General features: G+C 33.8%; 1 protein-coding gene and 1 long non-coding RNA gene across 11 annotated transcripts in view; one reads left to right on the forward strand and one right to left on the reverse strand.

Moving 5' to 3' along the window:
- SSBP2 (single stranded DNA binding protein 2) overlaps positions 1-24,362 on the forward strand; it is a 295,394-nt gene that overhangs the window by 100,455 nt on the left and 170,577 nt on the right. For all 10 annotated transcript variants that reach the window (XM_036914200.2, XM_036914199.2, XM_036914196.2 and 7 more), the window contains exon 4: positions 4,389-4,473. In XM_036914200.2, coding sequence (XP_036770095.1) covers positions 4,389-4,473 — 85 coding nt within the window. The remainder of the gene's footprint in view (positions 1-4,388; positions 4,474-24,362) is intronic.
- Positions 1-24,362, reverse strand: part of LOC130681229 (uncharacterized) — a 156,115-nt gene that overhangs the window by 59,266 nt on the left and 72,487 nt on the right. The window lies entirely within an intron of this gene.

Here is a 24,362-nt window from a genome sequence, read left to right on the forward strand (position 1 = left end):
TTGGATCCACAGTCACATATGTACTGTGGATAATACATCATTTTCTTTTTTCTTGTGCAGTATATGACATTGCATAGCTTCAGCATTTACTACATAATTCAGATATCACTAGAAGAAAATCATAATTTAAAATTTTTATTTATGAATGGTTCATAGCGGTCTGCCTTATTAATCTATTTTCTAAATAACAAAATAAGGTTGTAAAAGTTAAGTGATTTGTCTGTTATCCCACAAAGCTAAGCTTAGATTAGTGGCAGAATGTGGACTAAAATCATGTGTTTTGGTAATCATGTTTTGGCATCTTTGTTACTGTTGTTATGATATAACTGTTTGTTTTCAAATATTAGGATGGTATTGTAGTCGTTGCAATGTATTGTGTAGCTTAGATTACTAGTGCAAAACATGGGTTAAATTTTCTAGAAAACATATACTTTTGAAATATGTTTCCTCTGTGATTCCTTGTTAGGTAAGAATATAAAACAATTATAAAATAGATGAAAGGCATTAAAACATGAATAATAGAGGGTGGGTAAAATTGCAATATTGCCAGAAACTCTCGCCTGGCTTTAGCGCATCTCCATATCAACAGGCGTTTCCAAGGGGTGGAGGGAGGTAGACCATCTCCATATCACTGGGTAATTACTCCGGCGACTGAGGGCTTCTGTGGACCTGAGAGGTTGGGGGGAGGATTCGCTTCTGCCGCGGCATGAGAGACACCGGGTGGCTTTTTGTAAGTAATGAACGGGTTTTAAACTTTATTTCTCCCTTTGACTGGTTTCGGTTTCAGCTAGGTATTTTGCTCCGGGATTTCCTCTCCCCGGAGTTACATATAGCACTAAGAATAGATTTGTATTTAACTAATTATTAATTTTATACTTTAAATTTCATGACATATATATATATATATATATATCTTAGATTATTATTGACTTAATTATGAAACTTCTGATGAGCAGGGTTTTTTTTTTAAATGAAGATTTATCTTATTTTTATAATTAATGTTCTTTAAGCTATTCTTATTACCTCATACCTTCTGATGGTCTCCTTAACTATATGGTCTTTGAAGTGGTGGAATAGAAATTGTAAGTACACAGAGAAGAATATACATTTGTCATAGGCATTATAAAACCATGCCTAGAACAAGGCTGGCCATGAGTAAATATTTTTTCTCAATTTTTTTTATTGTAATAAAAAATACATAACAAAAAATTAACCATCTTAACCATTTTTAGTTGCACAGTTCAGTGGTATTAAATACATTCATAATATTGTGCAGCTGTCATCATCATCCATCTCCATAACTCTCTTCACCTTACAAAACTAAAACTCTGTATCCTTTAAATGATAACTCTCCATTCTCCGCTCTCCAGCTAACCACCCTTATACTTTCTTTGTGATTTTTGCCATTCTAAGTACCTCAGCTTGGGTTGTCTGCACGTTTTAGTTCTTGTGAGTAATGCTGCTATGAACCTGGTTGTAAAACTAGCTCTCTGAAACCCTGCTTGCAATCTTTTTGTGTATAAATCTAGAAGTGAAATGCTGATATGGTTATTTCTAGGTTTTTCAATTCTTTTTGATGCAATTATAAATGGGATTATTTCCTTAAATTCTCTTTCTGATAGTTCATTGCTAGAGTATACAAACACACTGATTTTTGTATATTGGTTTTCATATTCAGCAACTTTACTGAATTCATTTATTAGACTGAATGGTTTTTTGATAGATTCTGTAGTAATTTGAGTCTGCTCTCTTTTATTCTTAGTACATCTAGCTAAGTGTTTGTCAGGGTCGTTCGTCTTTTCAAAGAACCAACTTTTGTTTTCATTAACATATTCTATTGTGTTCTATTCTTAGTTAATATCTCTGTTCTAATCTTTATTATTTCCTTCTGAATGTTTAATTTATTCTTCTTTTTAGTTCCTTAAGTTTTAAAGTTAGGTTGTTGATTTAAGAACTTCCTTGTTTTTTAATGTATTTATAGCTTTAAATTTCTCCCTTAGCATTACTATTGCTGTGTCCACTTAGTTTTGGTGTTTTGTGTTTTCATTTCATCTCTAAGTATTTTGTTACTATTCTTTGATCCTTTGGGAGTGTGTTGTTAATTTCCACAAGTTTGTGAATTCACCAGTTTTCCCTCTGTTATTGAATTCTAACTTCATCCCATTGTGGCTGGAGAAGATGCATTGTATGATACCTATCTTAAAATCTATTGAGAGTTAATTTGTGCCCTAACATATAGTCCATCCTGGGAAATGTCCCATGTGCACTTGAGAAGAATGTGTATGCTGTTGTTGGGTAAAGTGTCCTGTTAGATCTAGTTGGTTTAAGCCCTCTATTTCCTTGCTTATCTTCTGTCTGGGTGTTCTATTCATTTATTGAAAGTACTGATGTTCTAACTATTATTGTAGAACTGTGTATATCTGTGTTGGGTAAATGTCTTTAAAGGATATATTTCTTTATCTTTATTCAAGGAGATAATGTATAGGTAATATAGGATTATTAGAAATACCGTATATAAAGTTGTCCTATTTTAGTAACTAATTTTACTATTCCTTATCTTGATCTGTTAAACTTCTGACTTTCCATTAAATCCATCAAGGGAAACTTAAAAATAGTAGAACATGTTAGTCTTCTGGGATAAATATTTAATTTAATTACATATGTATAAATGATCATTTACAATATTTATTTAATAACTTTTAGGGCATATTCCAACAATAAATTACTGTTTTTCTCCCAGTCCATTTTGTATGACAGTCTTTTAACAGCAATATTGGTATAATTTTCAAGAGGAATCCTATGGTATTTACTAGAAAATTGGGGAACAAGAAGAGATTTTAAGGTGTCTGTCATAATATTGCATATAATCTGTGATTAAACTATATACAGTTTAAAGGCTACCATTATAAAATTTTGGTTTTAAGAGCTTTGAAGTTCCTTAAGAACATAAAAATAAGAATAACTGCAATAAAATATAGCTCATAACATACCTGATCCAGGTGGAAGACTTTTAGCTCTATCTATGTATATCTATAATTCTTACACTTTTTATCCCAAAAGGGACCTAAGGAGGCCAAGTACAGCTTTTAACATCTACTGTCCTAACTTACTTTTGTTTTTATTGTTTTCTTTATATTTCTTGCTTATTGTAGAAACTTAAAAGGAAATAAATGCCAGTATTCAATCTTTCATATTTTTACCTCTTATAATTATTAATCTTAATAATAATGAGGGTAATCTAATTTTACTGAATTAGTTGTGTTATAAGTCCTACAGAATGTTTCCTTCTAGCTGAGGAAAGAGAGTCTAGACTAAGTGAGTCTTCAAGGGTCAAAAGAAAGAGGGCAGGTGCAATTTACCAATTTTTACTGTATCATGTTACCTTTGTCCTCAGAACAATGACCTACCGTAATAATATGTACATAGTTTTATGCCAGGTAATTGTAGTATTCATATTATTAATAATATGCTTACTATGTACATATTATTATGCACTATGTTATATAATTTAATTTTCTCAAAAACTCCATTTTATATAGGACGGAATTGTGTTTCTGATCTGTTGAAGTAACTTGAGCAGGGCTGTCTTCTGTCTCAAGTTATGTCGTACTCTAAAACCTATTCTCTTAAGCATTTGACTTAGTCTGCTTTCCACTTCTATAAAATGGAAAATGTGTAATAAAAAATACTTCTTTTGGTCTGTGCAGTTGCTTTTAGATATTTACTTTCCTGATTTTTTAATCCTTTGCTTATGCTCACTGTTAATTTTATAGATGGAAGGATGGCCAGAAACAAGTTTTACAGACAGCATAATTATTTTTTCCCAACCAGTTACACCTTGTTTTTTCCCATTGGTTTTGAAAAGGAGGGAAAAAAGAGAGTGTGAATTCTTTATTTTAAAAATCACTAACCTGTTTTGGTAATTGCAAGGGAAAAGAATATATTTTAAGAAAATATATTTGTTTGACCAATCTGACTTAATGGTCCGGGTGTTGGCCTAGAAGTTGGACAAGAAAATTGTCTTGAAAAAATGAATGAACCACTTTATTCTTTATTTATTTACTGTTCTCATTCTTCATGGGAAAGTTTTATTTCAATCATGTTAAAGTCATGTAAACAGACAATTAAGAATGACGGTTTTAAATTTTTTGAAATTATTTTGTTGTTTTAGAAAAATCTTAATAGCATTTCTGAAAGATGTCTATTTTACATATCCTATTATTGCATGAAGAGTCTTGCCTCAATTTAAATGTTTCAAAAGAATATTGGTCCAATATAAGAAAATACATTTTGTTTAAAGAGTAATACATGTCTTCTATTTTTGGAATTGTGATCTTTTATTTGATAGTTACATGATTTTCTTAATGTTACCATATCTACTTTTTTAGTGTATTTTGGGATCTCTACTGTGCAGCTCCAGAAAGACGGGAAACATGTGAACATTCAAGTGAAGCAAAAGCCTTCCATGATTATGTAAGTTAAGATATAATTTACTAAATTATCTTGTCAGTTTTCTTTTTAGCCACTGCCTTTTGAAAATGCATTGGACCATCTATTTTTTTCCTTTGGTTCTAAGAAATTGGTTGTTCTTTTTTTTTTTTTTCTGAAAAATAGGCTCAGAATGTTAAAAGTGAAATACAAATGGATGATAGAGTCTTGTTGAAGAAACTTAAGATAAAACAGTAATCCTGACTCCCAAGTTATTAGAGGTTATTTCTTTAAGCATGCCTGGTGTACAAAATTTTAGACTTATAAAAATCTAGTAGTAATTCTTTATTCTACAAGAGTCATCATAAAAATTCTGTAAATGATAAGCTCCTCTTTTGCATGTGATTTTAAAAGTAGATAGAAATATTACAACTTTTTGTAACTTTTGGTTATATATCATAAGGCTAAATATCTCTTTCACTGAATTCAGTTGCAGAAATAAAATTTACTGTCAACTAAAGGAAACGAGAGAAATGTGGAAAATGAGAATGCGTAATTGAAATGTGCAAAATGAAAATGTGAATCCTTTTTCTTGAGGAAGGACAGTGGACTGTCCTTGGCTAGGTGATCTCTACTGAGTATTTTTTTAGAACAACAAATGTGATTTTTAGAAAGTTGATTGTATATCAGTAAGTAGAATTATAAAAAAAGGGGGGGAGATGGAAACAAGGTAATTTTGTTTAAGGAAAAATTGCATTTAAGAATGAGGAGATGATATTGTGAAGGGGCTGGGAAAACACTGTTTGCAGAGCTGACCAAGAAAGGACAGATTGAGTTTGGGATGGAGGAAATCTAGTGTCCTTGATCTGAAGAGAGTGGAATTGGGGCTGGAGCCTGAGGAAATGTCTGATAGTAAGTACCTAAAGCAACCAGAGGTATACTTGTTTAGTTGGTAGAAAGGAGGCATCATTCTGTATAAACAGTCTTAAAAACCAGAAGCAGAGCTCAAAAAAGAGAAGGGAACCTTGTTTCTCCAGGGGAAATACTCTCAGCCTTAGACTGAAGAGTGGAAATAGAATAATTAGAACCTCAAAAGTAGCGCAAGGAAAAGTATGCAGACTTAAGAGAAGTAGAAATCTTGGTTGGGCATTTGGCAGTGTCTGTTTAATACTTTAAACGTGTACTACTCTGATTAAAGTGAGACTGCTTGTGATTATCTATCTGATATTGATTGTACTCATAAAGCTTTCTGTATTCTAAACAGTAGCTCTCAGGAACAAGGTGAGTGAAAGAGATGTGACTACATATAAGGAAAAAGTAGAAAAAGGCAGATCAGGCAGGGTCCTGGACACGGTATTTGTCTGAACAATCTCATTTTCCTTTTTTTACTTGGGGAACAGCAGAACGTAAAGTAGAGACTCAATCACGAAAAGTGTATGAGGAATCTGGATAGAGTGGGATACCCCCTCTCATCTGTCTTTCATACCAAGAAAGACATGCCTCGATTTGGCCTGCTTGTCATGGGAAAAGTTTTTAAAATACCCTCTAATTTTCACAACTAGGTGGCATTAGACAGTGCCAGTGTTCTAAAGGACATTTGCTGTCTACATTTTTAAGAAATTAATTATATAAGTACTTTGTCAAAATTCCATTGTATAGAAAGGTGAACCCCCTGTTCATCATAGAGGTCTTTCAGGGAATATGGAACTAATTCAGCATCTCTTTCTTAGAAGCATTAGCTAAATCATTGTTGTCACTGTCGTAGCCATTATTTATCATTATCATCATCATATTCATTTTGCATAAAGCACATTCAGTATTTCAAAGAGTATTCACACATATTAGTTTTAGAAACCCACTTAACTATTTGAAGGTTTTTAAAAGTAACAATGGCTAGAGGTAGAAGTAAAAGTAGATTTTGAAGGAAGAATAACTCCTTACCATGTAATCTGGTCCTATGAAAATGTAGTTTAGAGAAATTAAGTATTTGGATTTTATAATTCATTATGAATAGTGGCATGTTTTACCAAATGGTTTATAATTTTATCTTAAATATTAATTTTAAGAGATTTGATTTATTCTTAGATGGCATTTTTATTATACCAATAAAACCAATATATGTATTTCAGTATTTTATAAATATCTATAATTAATACTAATTTTATATTCAGAAAAGTTACTTTAAAAGAGGTCAAATTTCAGCTTTAGGTGAGTTCTGATCACTCTTCTAAAATTAGAAAATAAAAAACATGGTACAATAAAATTTAAGTTTGAGCTGCTTTTCATTCCATTGTGTTAGATCCATAGGCATTTAGCATTTCTCTTGAAAGACTTGTTTTTTGTATGTGCACATGTTAATAAGAGTACACTAAATAGATGGAATTTTGAGCCATTCTATAATTTTTAATAACTTCTTTTTTTCTTCTTCTTTTTTGGTAACTACTGTTCCAGAAATATTTTTGACCTTTGGTTTTTAAATTTAAAATTTGTTTTCTGACAGTTGCCTCTTTAGAATATGGGTTTTTGTCACTTTATTATTTTATTTGCCAAATGATTGTAGATGCAGTGTTAATATTCTTTCCCTCAAAAATAACCCCACCATCTTATTGTGAGAAAAAGAGAAAGCGTTTAAGATGAGTTTTGATCTTCTCACATTTATATTTTAAAATATATTAACTTAAATATTTAGCATCTGTACACAATGCTGTATGTAAAATAATATATTTAGAAATCAACAGTTCATAGTATGGAGGGATGTACTTTTGGATGACAGAGCTGTAAAAAAACACAAGGCAGTGATTACTAGCCAAGTCAGGAAATAGGCACTTCTGGGAGGTGGAAGAGGTTATGGTTATGTTGGGGCTCACGGGAGGGTCTTCAGACATGGGTGACAGAGTTGTATTTTGCTTGACCACTGTGGTGGTTGCTTTATAATAACCATGTGTTTGCTTTATAATACTTCATAATACCATAAATTTATTTTGTATTGTTTTTCTATTTATATTTAAAAAATTTTTAAATAACAAGACTTAAAAACACAATTAAGATAATTAATTTCATAGAAAGAACATGTACAGTGGTTTCTAATGTGTTTCCAGGCATTGCTCTGGTTCATCCTTGGGAACTGATGGCAGAAAATATAGGGATGATCTCCATAAAAATCTGTGTTTGTTTCTTTTCTACTATGACAGACACTAAAAAGTATGTCTTACTCTTGATTTTTTAGAGGCAAGTGGGAAATACAATCAGAATATTGGAGGGAAATTTAATAATCAGGAATTTATCTCGTAAGAGAATATAGGACTTTATAGTAGAATAATTGTTTTGCCACATGGCCAGGAGACACCTAGCTTGGCCCTGTTATTTTTATCCTGAGTGAAGTGCAAGCTTATTTGAACCATAAAATTATTATTATATATTGCAACATTTTCATTAAAAAGTAAACTATCTCAAGTGATCACAAATAATGTCTACTAATTTGTAAAGTTTATTGGACTAGCTTTTTGTTCTTTCCTCATCAGTGTGCTTTATTTTACTCTGAAATCACAGGCAAGGCTTTTATGTGGAGTTAACAAATTTTTATTAGATTTTTTCCTCCACTTCAGATTAATATAGAGTTGTTTTATTTAACAATTTATTTCTAATTTCATTCATTTCCTAAGAAAAGTGTCAATATATACTATCAAACTGAAGACACATGTATATAGTGATTATAATTTTAGCTTTCTGTTGTGAATGAAAGATTTATTGTCCTAAAGCAAAAATAGAGCCATAATAAATATATTATTGTTTCAGTGTGGTGATAATGAGATCACATCATTGCAGTGAGGTCTTTGAAAGCAGAGAATTAGATTTGTTTTTCCCTGGGGTCTGTCAAATAATAAATGTTCAATAAATATTAACAAAATGCTGTAGTCTATTCTTTGGGAGACTGGAAATGTTTCATGTTCAAATGTTCAGGTAAAGTGATAGGCTTGAGTCATAATTATTGATAACATGTGAATGATTTTTGTGTTCTTGCATAGGAGTGTTCATAATGTGTAGGAAGGATTATGGTGCAGGTTTCTAGTGATGGGATACTTTTATAAAATGATCTATAAATGTAGCATTATGCAAATAAAAGAATAGAAGAATGTTTTCATTCATACCTCATGAAGATTTTGTTACAGATGGTCATATATTATTTAGAAAAATACTTCTGTAGAAAACACAGTATAGGGAGTATAGTCAATAATATTGTAATAACTCTGTGATGACAGATAACTATACTTATCATGGTGAACATTTCATAATATGTATATAAATGTTGAATCACTGTGTTGATCCCCTGAAACTAACATAATATTGTATGTCAACTATGCTTCAATTAAAAATAAATAAGTATATCATTATGTATGTATAAAATTATATATATATAATTAAAAAAAGAAACTGCTGCAGAGAGTTAGGTGCACCCTTTATGATTCTGCATCATCTTCTGTTTACCTTCTTAAGATCCCAGTATATCAGGTTTTTGTAATAGAAAGTTTTTTCTAGTAATTTATGAGCTTCCTCAGGGAATAGGTTTTGTTTTATTTGTTTTTTTCATTCCCTGTGCCCAGCATGGTGCCTGACAAGATGTTCAAATCATGTTTGGTGTTTATATAAATGGATGATTTGATAAAATATTATCTAATAAGTATTTGCCATTTCTTATTTTAATATAACTGGGTATGTAGTTGCAGGAAGGTCATTTAATACTATTTTTACTTACTTTGTATTTCAAAACATTTAGATAAGACAGCAGTTTGCAAAGACATAATGACTGAATCAAAGCAGGTAGCAGATGCTTTTTATCTTGGAAAGCATGGTTCTAGGGAATGTAACAGTGAACAAAACAGAGTCACAATCCTCATGAGTTTGCCATCTAACAAGAGACCTTTTCTTGAGAAGTCTGAAATATCAGATAGTCAAATGTATGTAAAGATACCTTATAGTCTTATATTGTTGGATCAGTCAAAATTATAGATATGTAAGGATGTGTAGAGATGGCAGACACACATACCTTTTGGTGTGTGTTTAGATTTGGGCATATAGTAGGCATAATTAATAAATGCTCACATGAATGCATAGTGTCACATTGGCCTGAAGTTCTCCTAAACAGTCCGTGTAATCCAGAGTTCTTAAGCTGAAAACAAATAAAGTTACACTTAAAATCGATTGAGATAAAAACTTGTAGGTGTATATTAATGTTCATGAGTCAGTATATACTCTGTTGTTCACCTCAACAGGTAGGGACATAACGAGATTTATTTTTTGCCTTACTCTTATCTGCCATACTGTTTCTACCATTGTTTTCATTTCTTGTAGAATCCAGTTTAATATTTTTACCTTATATAAACCTTATAAACCACCTTGTATTCTTTCTAGCATAAGGTAAGTTGTTTGCTTTGTTTTTATGTAATCTGTTTTGATTAGAAGTACTTTCGCCACTTCACCTGTGGTGCATATATATATCTCTATTCCCAGCTTGTCACTGGGCCTAGAGTTGCTTCTGGGTGGCTTCTAAGTATTGCTGATAGCTGTATCAGCTACTTTTCCCATTTCTTTTGATCCTGAGATTCCCTGTAGGGCAATATGTTCTTTCCTCATTCGATGGGAAACTGTAAAATAAAGCATTGTTGAAGAAGTCTATTTGAAAATCTTACAGTATAATTTTTGGTATTAAATAGACATTATGAAATCTATAAAGACATAAATGAAGAAACTAACATGGAAAAGAGATAAACAGAACAGGGATGTCTTTATTGATAGTTTGTTTCATTGTGGAAACTGATATATTGTTTCAAATGTATTTTAAAGAAACTTCATCTCAAGTCCCTTTCCTCCCAACTGATACATTCCTTTTTGTTAAAATCTAATTTCTGGTGAATGTGAAAAATAAATATGGAAAAGCCTTTAAGTTAATGTTTTCCACATATATTTGATCTGTCTCTTTGCTTAAGGCCACAAACAATGACTACTGTAATACAAGGAACTATTTGCAGCCAGCCACAGTACATAGGTATTATGAGTTCCCAGAGCTCAGGTGCCAGCTTTGGCATCTTTGATCTCCGTAAAAGGAAAGTTTTTGGATCTCTTGTAAAAGAAGATACAGATTTTTTAAGGTGGATTTAAGATTTTTCTTATCAAAATCAAACTTAACTTAAAATGTATGTGATATATTGTGTTAAAATATTTAGATTTTTAAAGAACAAAAGGGTACATAATTACTAACAAATGTAATTCTATGCAAGATTATCACTAAGAAGTGATTTTGGTAGACATAATTTAGGACCATTCTATTATCACTTATTAATTCTCTTTTGAGAATCTATTTATATACAGGTCATTTTAAGACTATGGGAAAGGCAAATATTTGCAAATATTTCTCTCTAGGGGTTCATAATCTAGAGAGGTATATGAACTGTATATTATGAGTTAATTGCTATGAATATAAAACATAGATAACTGTTGTATGAGCTTATATGTATTGACTTTTGATGATTGGGATTTGGGTAAGAAAGGATGTGTGGGGGAAGGGATATCAGAGAAACTGGCTGATAATGGAAAAATATAAGGTGTATTTAAAGAATGGAAAGCAGAGCCATTGACCAGAGTAGGACAATCAAACACAGAATCAACACCTAGCTAAAAGATGGTAGAATTTAAAAATTTTAAGGACGCTGTGAATCCTTTTCAGTGGTTCATGCCAAGTTTTCTGGACAATTGGGATACAGTGGAAGGGCCATAGATGGTGCCTAGGAGTGAGAAAGAAGGGAGAACACCCTATTAGAAAGGCCCCTGGCCTTCTTCTCTTTTAACCTAAGCAGCTCAGTTTTCTACCTTTCTCAATTTCTTCTATTTTCTCTTTCTAATAAAATGGAATCTCCATTTAACTTGTTAAACATGCCATATACGAATCTTCTTTGGTTAGTTTTATTGTTGTTCTCCTTTATCTCCAGCTTCAAAACCAGCCAGTTCCATTGCCTAAAGATTTCTTATGCATGTCTTCTCTCTAATCTCACTGCAGATGCTTTAGTTCAAGTCTGTCATGTTCCAACAACAACTTCTTCTGCATCTGTCTCCCTTTTACCGTCTCAGGGGTTCTTGGTTAAACTCTTGAATAAGCAACTCTCTTTAAAAAAAAATCTCTTGCATATTTACAGCATCAGAATCCAAACATTCTAAAAACTTTAAATAAAAGTTTGAAAGCTGCTTATTTAGTCCAATCTAGTTATTTTACTAGATAAGGAACTTGGTACCCAAAGAAGTAAAGGCTTTGTCATTGTTTAAAAGTTTGAGTGAGTTTTATTCAGGAAAACTCAGGTTTTTCAAATTTGTGAGTACTTTTCAACTATATTGAATGAGAGTTTTGTTCTGTCTACAATGGAGAGTAATTTTTTGAGCATATTCAAAAATTAGTAAATTTAGGACAATTAAAATGAGGGCAGTGTGGGAGGAACATTGGAGAAGGGAAAGGACTCAAGGTAGAGACTGTGAAGAGGCCACCCTAATAGTCTAGATAGGAACTGAAAGCCCTTGAATTAGGGAGGTGGCATTTGAAACTGAAAGTAGAGAATGAAAATGAAAGATAAAAAATGTGATTATCTAGTTGTAAGGATTGAGAGAGAAAAATTTTAAATAATTTGTAGTTAACTTGTCTGATGAACTGAGACTTGTGCTACCATTAACAAGTATGAAATTGGAAGGCAGAACATAAGAGACAGTAGGATAAACTACTGAGGAAATAAAGTTAAAATAAGAATTAAGGCCTGGGGATAGAAATTTGAGAAAATTGCTCACATTTGTGGGAGATAGGAAGAAAGAGGTTAGCAGTAAAATGGGGTAAATGTACAACACAATGAGAGGTAAGTATGATTCACACTAGCCGGAGCAACATAGATAGTATAACTAGTGTGTTCTTTAACGCGGTAAATTACCTGAATCTGTTCACTATTTCAGGATGTTTCCAACTTGAACTCTATCTCCTAGGGCAACTAATAAAATTTGTTTGGTGTTAATATACTATGTTGAGTTCCTAAGATACTCAAAAACTGTTTATGGTTTTGAAGCAAGACTTGAGACTCAAGCTATGTCAATGCCTGAATGATTTTTATAGGCCACAATTTCATTTTAAAAAGCAGTCATGTATTGTATAGGGGAGAAAGTAGATTCAAATTTAGGAGGAAAACTAAATGGACTTAAATGATCCATGGCTTCTGTCAGAACTTTTTGAAGCTTAGATTAATAGGTAGGGAAATCTCAATGTATTAGCCCTCTTTTCATTGCAGCTTTCTTTTATCAAGGATTATTGAATTGTCTGTTAAGTAAAGAGCAGTGTAAAAATTCTCATACCTCAGGGAGGTGAGCATGTATAGACTATAAAAATCTATTATGTTCAATTTAATAGTCAACCGGCCTGTTCTTAATTGGTACAATTAATATTTGATGAAAGAATATACATTCTTCAGGCACTCTATTTCTAAACTGTGCCCCCACTTCCATGCAAACATTGTACTACTTCTAGGTGATCCATTCATTACTCTTTGTTCTTGCTTTCTTTTGATTATTACCTTATCCTTCTTATCACCTTACCTCTGCTGTCATCATTATCCTTTGTCAGCCTAAGATAGATATGAAAAAAGAAAATGAAGGAAAATGTGTCAGACCTAAATTATAATGGACAAAAGTCTTGACAGATAAAAGAAATGGGAAATACATAGATATCACAAAATGATTTCTGTATTGTTTGTAATAGTATACCTTAATTAATGTGTATTAGGAATTATGGGGATATTATCCATACATACATCTCATTGACACATCGCCATGTATACCAGACTAACTTCCTTCCATTTTGCTGTAGCCTGGAAACCCCTGTGAAAGAACATTGGGAGTTCGTTGTAGGTTAAATCTGGAGGACCCGTTCCATCACAGGCCACCTGTCTTCTGTTCCAGACCATGAATACAACTTCTGATCTGCTCTTTCCATTTTCCTTTGTCAGTTGTTCCTCCCATAGGGCCTACTCTTTTCTTTAGGTCTAAGATTTTAATTTCATTCATTACAAAGACACATAGGACAAAACAAAACAAACACTGGGAAGTTTGCAGAGAATTAGGAATCTCAGCAAGACTTTATATTTGAAATATAAATGGAAGTTTCCTGGTTTATCTTCACTTCCACATTCCTGACTATTTATTTATTTATTTATTTATTTGTGTATTTGTGTGTTTATTTCTGTATGTATGTATGTATGTACTTGAGGGGTTGTAGGGGAGAGTGGAATGGGTGGGGTCTTTTTAAGTCTCTTATTTGGGAATCGCGTTCTCCTAACTCCTGTCTTGAATGGGGGAGAGCTCTTGCTTTGCCAAGTTTAGACCAAGATAGGATTGAGCTGGCGCCACTGCTAGGTCCTTTAGAACTTGCGGTGTCCTTGGAAACCTCTCACTTGCTAAGTGGTCTCTCTAGGAGGGCACAATGAGTAAGGAGGGCAGTTTCCTAGCTGAGGGTCAGAGTTTCTCCTGGCTCTTTAGCTGTCTTTAACTGCCTAGTTTTCCTTCAGCTTGTTCAGCTGCTGGGACTTTCAGGCTAATTCTGCACTTGAGAGAATGCTTTTGTGTTTTTAATGAATGTTTGGGATTAATTTCTTCAGTGCCAATGAGGTTTAATGGCAGGTGTTACAGAGGGAAGCTCTCAGCCTTTCATTACTAGCTCCTTCAGTTCCTCTTTGCTCTCTCCCATGTATATTTTTCTATGTCAAAGTTGTGCATCCCATTGGATCAGCTACTGAATTTCTCTTTCCAGAACAAAAACGATTGTCCTTGCTCAGGGACCTACCTGCTTGGATCATTTTCCCAGCAGAGAAATATACATATTCTCTGAATCAACTGTTAGCCTTCTTTTGCAAATTTAAACCCTGTTAAACGGTGATCAGCTCTGGCAGTTTGCACCAGTGGGAAAAGGTAGGCTTTCTTCTTTTGATATCCCTGCTTTGCCTTTGCAAGCTCTCCTAAATTCAAGGTACAAGTTATATTCTACCTCTTTAGTGAGGACTTCCCTAACTTTTCTCACCTTAGTTAGTTGTCCACGTTATGAGTTTCAAATAAGAGATTAACTGTCAGTTCTCTACCTGATTTGCTTTTCACTCAGACTCAACATAAAATATTCTCCTCCTCCTCCCCTTCTCTTCTTTTTTAACTTTTTACAGAGTTAAAGTTATAGCAACGTTGAATTAAAACAAAAAAAATTTATCTCAGTAATTTCCTTTGAAATAAAAAAGAGCCAGTAGAATTTTGTTTTTCCCCTTTTAGGACATTTAAGAAGTTGATAATTGTAGTTTTCTGCAGTTTAAATATGTACATAGTTCTCATGGGTTATTAGTATCTATCTGGAACAAACAACAACTGTTGCTTACCTTACTCATATCAAGACTAGACTAGCAGTAAAGAGAGGTGCTTAGGGAATGAGGATTGATTTATTTAATTTAGATTAAAAAAAAGAAATTTAGGATTTTAAAAACTTGAACTCCAGTTCTAAAGCCCTTTTAAATATTTAATTTTTAAATTAATAATGGTAGTTATTAGAAATCCCAAGAAGGAATAATAAATTTGTCATTAAATCTTTGTAGAGAAAAACATTTGTATGTTTTTCTCTTGAGTAAAGTATAAGTAGATAGATATTTAGTATACTATAGTGGTACCTTCAAGAATGAGGACATAAGAACCACCTCTGTTGGGGGAGTCAGTGAATTGAACCAAAGTTAAAACAAATTCATAAAGGTAAACAGGAATTCAATTTAGGATTTTAATTTTTATAGTTTCTATTTAAAAAAAAGGGAGTTTTTTTTTTAAGAATCATCCTGAGGATTGGCTTTTAAAATAGAGAACAAGAAATGCAAATACTCAATAAAATAATTTTTTAAAGATTGAATTCTATCTATCTATAATGAACAATTAGGAAAAGAGTAGGAATCAGAGGAAAGACTTTGCTATTTAGGAGAGTTCTAAAAGTCAGAGATTAATTTATGTATTAAACCAACGTTCTGAGAAAAAAATGTAGCCCTTTAATTTAAATATATAGATAAATATTGATCAAATTTATTGACAATACTTTAAATTCTTTTCTCATGAGTGCTTAATACCTCTTTGCTTCATTTTAAATGCAGGAAAAATGCTGTTTAAACTGGTTCAGTATATTAAAAGATAAGGAGAAAGTAAAATTTTATATTGAAAGCTTAGAATTCTGAGTTGCTATTAGATTTCTCAGGTAATATTTTCATTTTCAATGGAAAATACAGTATATCTTATAACACATTACATGTTCTATGATGTCATTAAAAAGATCTAATCAGTGCCTATCTATGTGAAATATTTAAATTTTAAAGCAGTTAAGATTTTTTGTTTTGTATTATGAATTGAAACAATTAATTTTTAAGGTCTTTGCTGCCACTTTACCCAGAATTAAGATCATGGCAGCCTTGTGGCCAAATTGAGTGTATTCTCCTTATTAAAAATACAAACAAGACTATGTAAGCTAATGAGCCATGTTTACATTTGACAGACAGTTAGCTAACAGAGTTTAATTTACTATACCTATCCCCTGCCCCCAGAAGAAAAAAGATAGAAAAAAGTTTGATCTTGGGCCAGCTAACATTTTTCAGAATGAGAAAGGTTAATCTGAAACTTGCTGTCTTCTAGCAGTCATTTCTAATAATTCTAAAAAGCATCTCCCCCTTTTCACATTAAAGCTGTTTTTCTGATGGGTTTTCCTACTGTTACTTTAATAAGGTAAGTACAAAGCACACCTCATTTTGGCTAACTTGTTTGGAGATGTGATAAAATTGGATCTAAACATTTAAGAATTTCTTCTCATGTTGAGTCACATGATTTACCAGGAAAATTTTGGTTTTTGCTGTATAGCAGCACACTCTGCAAAACCAAGTAGAGATATCACAATATTTATACTCTTGACCAGTTGAATTGTGAAGATTTTATATAAAAACATTCTTCTTGTTAAATCAATGAGTACCACATTTCATAAATTCTAAGAAGCATTTTTTAAAATGTATTTTTAAACATTCCTAAAATTCATATGTATCTTGTATTCAATAAGTCATGCCATGGTCTAATTATTTGGCAACACTTTTCCCTCTTTTTAATGATTCCTAAAATAATTGTGTATTTTAAGGTAAGTGATATCTTACTGATGAATTATGGTTATGGTTATGGTGGATAAGCAGTTTTTTTTGGACTTTGAAAATAGTAGTTTATATTTTTGAGGTAATCTCATCTGTTACACTTTTTGTGATGTCAGCTGTATAGAGTTTAATATAACATCTTTACTTCCTCATGTTCAACGTGGAAAATTATTTTGATTGTTTGGTAATGTTTAGCTATTCCAAAGGACGTTCAGAGCCTTAGTTGTATATGCTCATTATATATTTTTATTTTCAAAATGATAGTATAATATAGTAGGAGCCATAGAACTACTTTTATAAAATGTAACTAATACAAGCACAGCAAAGGACTTTGATAGTTTTTATTATCATAGATGGTGAACCCAATAACAAATAATTGTAATTTTCTAGTCTTTAAGTTTTTTGATTTTAGTATTTTTAGTAATAATTTTAGTGTTATTTTTATTGTGTATATTATTATCACTTTAGTAGAGTTGTCATTAGTTGAAGCCTTAACACTTTCCTCTTGAGCCTGGTTAGTCTTTTCCAACATCCATCATGGCTCTTTACATTTTCCATGGATGGTGACAGTATCTCTACCGTCTCACATGTTCTTCTACAGTGTGACCTTGCTACTTTTCCATCAAGAGACAGAGTCCAGTTTCTTTCCCTTAAATCTAGACTGACCTTAATGACTAACTTATAATCAATGAAATGTGCTAGAAGTAATGCTGTGTGACTTCTGAGATTAGGTCTAGGCTAGAAGTCTTGCAGCTTCTGCCTTGAACTCTCGGAATGCTTGCTCTCTGGCTTTTCCTCCTCAGGATGCTCCATCTTGAAGCCTAGTAGCCAATCCTGTGAGAAGTCCAGTCCCAAGGTAACAGTCTTTCAGCCTTCCAGGCATCAGAGCCCAGGCACCAGTCATGTAGTAAAGAAGCCCTGAGCTGTCTGAGTCCTCACAACTGAGGTACAGATATAATGGAGTCTGCAGAGATAGCCATTTCCCCTTCTCACTATCCAAAGCCCTGAACAACTGAATGCATAAACATAATAAAAGGGTTGTTATTTTTTTCTGCTGTTAAGTTTGGGGTGGTTTATTATGCAGCAATAGATACTCAGAACAAAATTTAATATCTGCAAGTGGGGATGCTCCTATAACAAAAACTAAAAGTGTATGGGATCAGCTGGTGGGTGGGGAAGACTGTTCAGGAAAACTCAAAGAGATTCATGGAGACTGTTGGTGAGTGCTTGAAAGAAAGTGATGACATATTATTTGAAGCTGGAAATAAGAAGATCTTTGTTATCTAGTGGCAAAAAGTTTAGCAAAACTGTCACCCAGTGTAACATGGATAATTGATAATATACTTAATGAACAGATAGATCTGGCAAATGAGAGCTCCAGATAGAATGTCCAAAGAGTTATCAACTATTTCTTTTAGTTATATCTGGTGAGATATGGGTGGAGAGAGATGAGCTAAAAAAAGGATTTCTTGTTTTCAAGCAGAATTTGGAGGAGATGTAAAGGACCCTGGACAGTTTTTCCAGCATGTGAAGGGTTCTCAAAGTAACAAGGGGCCTCAGAACACAGATCAAATCCAGATCAGAGTTAGGAAGATGTGGTCTCAAGGTAAAAATGAAACTAAGGTGTAACTATAAAACCTTTAAAACCTCAGAAAGAGAGGAGGCCCTTATAGATTCTTACAGACACACAAAAATGCCTTCCACATATTTTAATTTCACAACTCCTAGTTTTTCTCTGTTAAACAAAAGGGCTTCAAAGAATCTTCAGGGCTGTGTCCCATAGCAGCCTCACAGGGGATCCAAAGTAGACAAGGACTTATTTCAGAGATCTATGGGTGTGGATGAGTGCCTGAATGAGTGGATTTATAAATTGAAATATAGAAACCTATGAAATTTTCAAAAGAATTTTATCAGCCTGGACTTACAAGAACTAAAACAACACTAATAAAGAGACTTTTGGATTCCTGACCTTCTGTAGGCAGGAGAAAAGCTGAGAAAATTTCTCAAAACATGGCTTCTTTTTTATGGAAAAGGAAGCATGACCCAGATCGTGGAGCCGAGAGGCTAGAGGACAGGCCCAGAACATAGAGTAGCCCCACCGAGTAGGAATGCGTCTCGATCAAGGTCCTAGTTACGTGTGCTCTGCTAGATATCAGAATTATTATGGCAATTACATGCCTCCTATCCTCCCTCCTCACAAACCCAGTGTTTGAATGGGATATCAATCATGATTATCTTATCTCTGAAAACTAGGTGTTTTGAGTGTGTGGAAGGTAGATGGCTTGTCTCTTTAGTTTATAGGTCTTCAGATTGAGAGGAATTGTATTTGAGGTGCTGCACCCAAAAATCTTGATACCTGGACCTCATGTAAAAGTTTGGTTCTTGGAGTTTGAACTAATGCTGTGATCAGGAAGGACTTTGGGTTTGGGGTTGTCTGGGAATGAATGTATCTTGTGCTGGGATGGGTGACAATTGTTGTGATCATAGTGTGGATTGTGCCCGATTGGGTTTTTTAACTTTATATTTTGAGATTCTTTTTATTATAGATTCACATGCAGTTGTAAGAAATAATACAGGGAAACCCCATGTATTCTTTGCCTAGTTCCTCCCTGATGGAAACATCTTGTAAAACTCTGGTACAATAACTGAGTCTGATATCTAGTAGAACACATTGGTCAGGGTTGCATCCTACTTGTTGAGAGAACTTCTCTGTAATATAGGGGCAGTCCTCTAGCCTCTTGGTTCCAAAATCTTGATATAATCCACTGATCTAATTCACAGTTCCCTAGTTTTGCTTGTATTCATTTGTGTGTATGTGTGTGTGTGTGTCAAGTTTTGGTTGATTTTTGTCATCTGTGTAGCTTCACATATCCACCACCATAGTCAAGGTACAGTACCACAAGAATTCCTCCTGTTGTTCTTTCGTAGCCACACCCTCCTCTCAACCCTATTCCTAATTCCTGCTGGATTGATTTCTGTTACAGCATTAGCTTACATTAGAAATTCAAATGTACTTTGAAAAAACTGAATATATATTATATGTAGAATCATTTTATTAAATTGAGTCTGGAAATTACCAACAAAGTCTTCAATTTAGAGATACAATGGTTGACTTTTACAAATTTAGAATTCATCTGTTAAGAAAATAAGCAACTATTACATTGATAAAGACTACTTTAACTATTTTTACTGCTGTCAGGAGATGGTTTAAAACACTGAAATAAGTACTTCATTTGCACGTGGTCAATTGTATAGACAGATTGGGTAGTATATAATGCCTTTGCTTTTGTATTAAAAAAATGTGTACCATAAATGATGGTATTTTAATTCTTTATTGTTCAGCATATTCAGTCAAAGGCAACCAAGTATGAAAAGCTATAAGGAAAGCATCCCTAAAGGAAAGAATTGACTTTCTGTACTACTTTAATATTTATTCTACTGTACTATTTTGTTGCTATGGTAAGAAAAATAAGCAAAATAATTGGAAAGGAATTTAGTGTTTTTCCTTTTTAAATTTTTGATTACCAAACCATTTCTGGTTTCTCCCTCCTTTTCCCTGTTTCTCTCATGTACTCAGCTGTTCCTTATGATCTTTTACTGTGATTACAAATTATTTATAACAATGCCAGATTTATTATGGAACACTGGTGTAAATTTTGTATTCTAACTAAGAAACATGCAGGATCCTTAATCTTGTAGTATCTTAGTGTATGATATGCATCATTTGTGATCCACAAATAGAAATACCTAAAAATTATTATGAGATTTATCTTATTTCTAGCATCTAATCTATATCTTCTTTTACTTTAAAGAGACAGACCATCTTAATATCCTCTTTTTTATTTTGCTCCTTCTTTAATTAAAAATATACTCATTGACCTTGCTGAACACAAGCCTGGTTGCTGAAGAGATAAATATAAGATAGAGCCCTAGTGCTTAAGGAGCTTCTGTGCAATGGGGCAGAGAAGCCAATAGATGATTGCAATAAAATATGGTCTAACAGAAAAATAACACAGCATATTATGGGAACATTTAGGGCTGGACTTTAAACTTAGCCTGCACAGGTGAGAGACGGCTTCTAGGAAGAGCTTAGGAGGAGACAAGAATTTGTTAAACTTCATGAGCGTAGAAAAATTGAGGCCATGTTTCCTCCTACCTACCATAGTGTCCAGAATATAGTGGGCCTTCAGTTCATATTTGATGATGGTTGAAAAGCAGAGATGTGTAGCTGAACAACAGAGTTTTGGAATGAGTTGAGTGAAAAGTTAAAAGAAGGTTTTCAGACCAAGTGAAGAACATGTGCCAAAGTTTTTGTCTTTGGTAATATCTTCTGAGCCAGTGATCCTCACACTTTTTCAAGGTCAGTCAATTCATTCAGTCTCCCTTTCTCTCTCTCTCTACAAAATATCAATAGACTGTGACTACTGTCTATTGTTTCTAAGCAAATTGCCACAAGAATCTCTGTTATATGTCCCAGAGATTAAACAATAAAGAATGTAATATTTTCAAAATCCCTTTGAAAGGACCCTTTGGGTCTAAAAATTATGCTTGTTTGTTTTTTGTTAAAGATACTTTTATTGAAGAAAAGGGAAAAAAATAGAAATGTGTTCTTTTCAGTCCTAAAGAAAGTAAAAAATGATGTAATTGGTTTTACAATCAAACCTCTAACTAACGATGTGAGGGGCTTATGATGGGCTGCCATCATTAGCCTAGAATTCCTGACCTGGGCAAAAAGGTTGGGCATTATTCATCTTTCTGTGCCTCCTGAGAGTGGTCCCATGGGCAGAGGCTTGACTTCAGGTATCAGCTATCTGGCACTTGCTTTGCCGTGCATTCCCAAAAGCCAGTCCCATTGCAGGGTTCTGAACTTTTCAGAGGATTTAAGACTGATACTCTCCTCAGAAGAATAAGCAGTGGTGATAATATCAGGTTATAGCTTGGCACCATACATGTTTGAAGAATAAAGACAGAGTCCCATTTCTTTGCATTTCTCATGGAGGAGGGGTTACAGTTTTTTTTTTTTATTAAGAATCAAAGTAGGCTTGGCCCACAGGGAAGCATCTCTAATTTTGACAGATCATAAACCTGTACAGAAGTAAGACTAAGCATGCATATTTAAGAGACTTCTTATATCTTGTTATGGCTAGAACAACAGGTATGAGGGGTAATGCTGAGAAATGAGATTAGATCAATAGGCAGGGACCAATTCGGAGAGGATTTTGAAGACTCTGTTACAGAAGTTTTGATTTTTCCTCAGGGCAAATTGGAGCTGATAAGGATTTTGACTTTACAGAGTGAATAACATAATCGGATTTATGTATTTTAAAATCCACTCAGGTATCAATACAGAGGATGGGTTGAAGGAAGCAAACTAGAAGTAGGGATATGTGGACCATCATTGCACTTTCTGTTTCTGTGTAACAAAATTACCCCAAAAAGTAATAGTTTAAAACAATCATTTATTATATTTGGCAAATCAGAAACTCTAGAGACTAAGAGAAGATAAAAGGATTTGTTGAGCTATAACAGATGCTAGTCAGATAAGGACTGAATACTGGGAAAGGAAATTTCTGCTTCACTTGCAGCAAGGCCAGTTAAGAGAAACAACTTGTCCATCAGACTCAAGAAACAGGGCACATTTATAAGGCATCTCAAGGAAAAAAAGTGCGTTACATTCACATTGGCTACAGATAAGGAAGGCAGGCTAACACAAAGTGGGGAAAAATCTGGGGTTAGGTGGTTAGTCTATAGAGAGGATTCATCGATTGGTTGTTGTTGATAGTCAGACACTGGGATCAGAAATGTGCAAGCAGTATGTGGTGGTTCTGGGGCCCTTCTAGATGATGGTTGAAATGACTTCATTTAAGAATGTGGAGTTTCTGGTTAGTCATGGCATGTGGCTATAGGCTGATGACCTTCCCTTGTCTCTCAGTCCCTCATTCCCCAGCTCTATGTCACTTAATTTAGGACATTTCAGAATTTTTGCCTTGTCATATGCATGGGTTACTAGGCAGAGGAGTTCAGATGGGCTGTAGTGGGGATGGCTTATCTTTGCTTTGTGATGTTTGTATGGCAAACAAGGTGAGAGTTTGTTGTAATTCTGTCATCCTGCCTCTGGATGTAATGTCTTTTTTTTTCTAGATGCCTCAAGGTTTTATTTTTATCATGGGATTTAAATATTGTATATCTAGGTGTGATTTTTTTTTATCCTGTTTGGCATTTTCTGAGTAGGTTGGACCTGTGTTTTGTTATCTTTCATTTACTTTGAAAAATTCTCAGTTACATCTTCAAATATTTTTTTTGTCCTTTTTTCCTTCTCCTCTTCTTACAGGTATATTAAGGTGTTTGATATTGTGGTATAGCTCTTGAATGATCTGTTCTCTGTTTTATTCTTACTTTGTGGGGTTTTTAATTTTAATTTTATTTTTTTACTCTTTGAATTTCATTTTGAATATGTTTTATTGACTTATTTTCAGGTTCACTGATGCTTTCCTCATTGTGTTGAGTTTACTAATGAGTTTGTCAAAGTCAGTCTTCATCTCTTACTGTGTCTTTTACTTGTGGCATTTCAGTTTGATTCTCTTGCACAGTTTCCATCTCTTGACTGAAATGTCTCGTTTGTTCAGGCTTCTGGCCCACCTTTTCCACCAGAGCCTTTAACATACTTATCATAGATATTTTAAAGTTCCTGCTTGTTGTATTGGTGTTAATCTTAATTTCCTTGACAGAATGGCTTTTTTTTTGTGTCTTGTACTTTTTGGTTGAAAGCTAAACATCTTGTGTAGGATGACAGAAGCTAACGTATGTTTTATTTAGCCTAGAAATTGATATGCTGCTGCTTTCTCTCACCCATTAATGTGAGGAGGGAACAGTTAAGTTCATCTATTCAGGTGGTTTGCTGGGCTTGGTTTTTTTTGTTACTTTGGTGTCAAGGCACCACAGGCTACAGATTTCTCTAACATGACTTTGTGTTCAGGATGGAGGCCGGTTTGCTGGGTTTTACTCAATATTTGGTCTGCCTTTAGCTGCAAGTCTTCAGTTCACTTCTGAGTCTTTACTGTCTGACATCTCCCTGAGAACGTACTGCTTGTTGCTTGATGCTCTCCAGCCTGGTAACACAGAACATGGGTTACATCCTCCGTTGTTCATATTCAGCCTCAGCTTTAGTCTCAAGAGTGTCATGTTCTGAGTAATCCTGTCCTGCCCCAGTGGTAGGGGATCACTGTCTTGATTCAGGATGTTTTCCTATTCCCCACCCCTCCAAGATTGTGTTTTTTTTTTTGTATTTTCTTTTCTATCACTTTAATGGGGCTTCACCTGTGGCCTTAAGGCTAAAGGACTTTTTGTTCTTCATTCAGTGGTTTTAAAGTTCTTTGTTTCTTAGTGGAGAGGGAACTAGGTATAGCTTTGTGCTTTTTTCACAGTAGCTGCTTTTCCTCTCCTCCAGGCCTGCTGCCTGAGAGAGGCCCTCTCCAGTCTCTTGCATTCCCCCAGGTTTTCTTGTGAGCACCTTGTGAGGCATGTGGAGAACAATCTGTGAGTAGAGCATTCCTCTCATGTTTCTGGCTCCCAGGGATTCTGTAGTGTCATGCTAGTTCACACTCAGCCTTCAGTACTTTGTTAGAAATTTTAGCTGAGTTCTTACCAGCCTTTATTCCATCTGTCATCTATTTCAGGTAATCAAGTGCTCACATCCTATCTCTCCTTGGAGGTATC

The sequence above is a fragment of the Manis pentadactyla genome, chromosome 2 (assembly GCF_030020395.1).
Source record: "Manis pentadactyla isolate mManPen7 chromosome 2, mManPen7.hap1, whole genome shotgun sequence".
Classification (NCBI taxonomy): Eukaryota; Metazoa; Chordata; class Mammalia; order Pholidota; family Manidae; genus Manis; species Manis pentadactyla.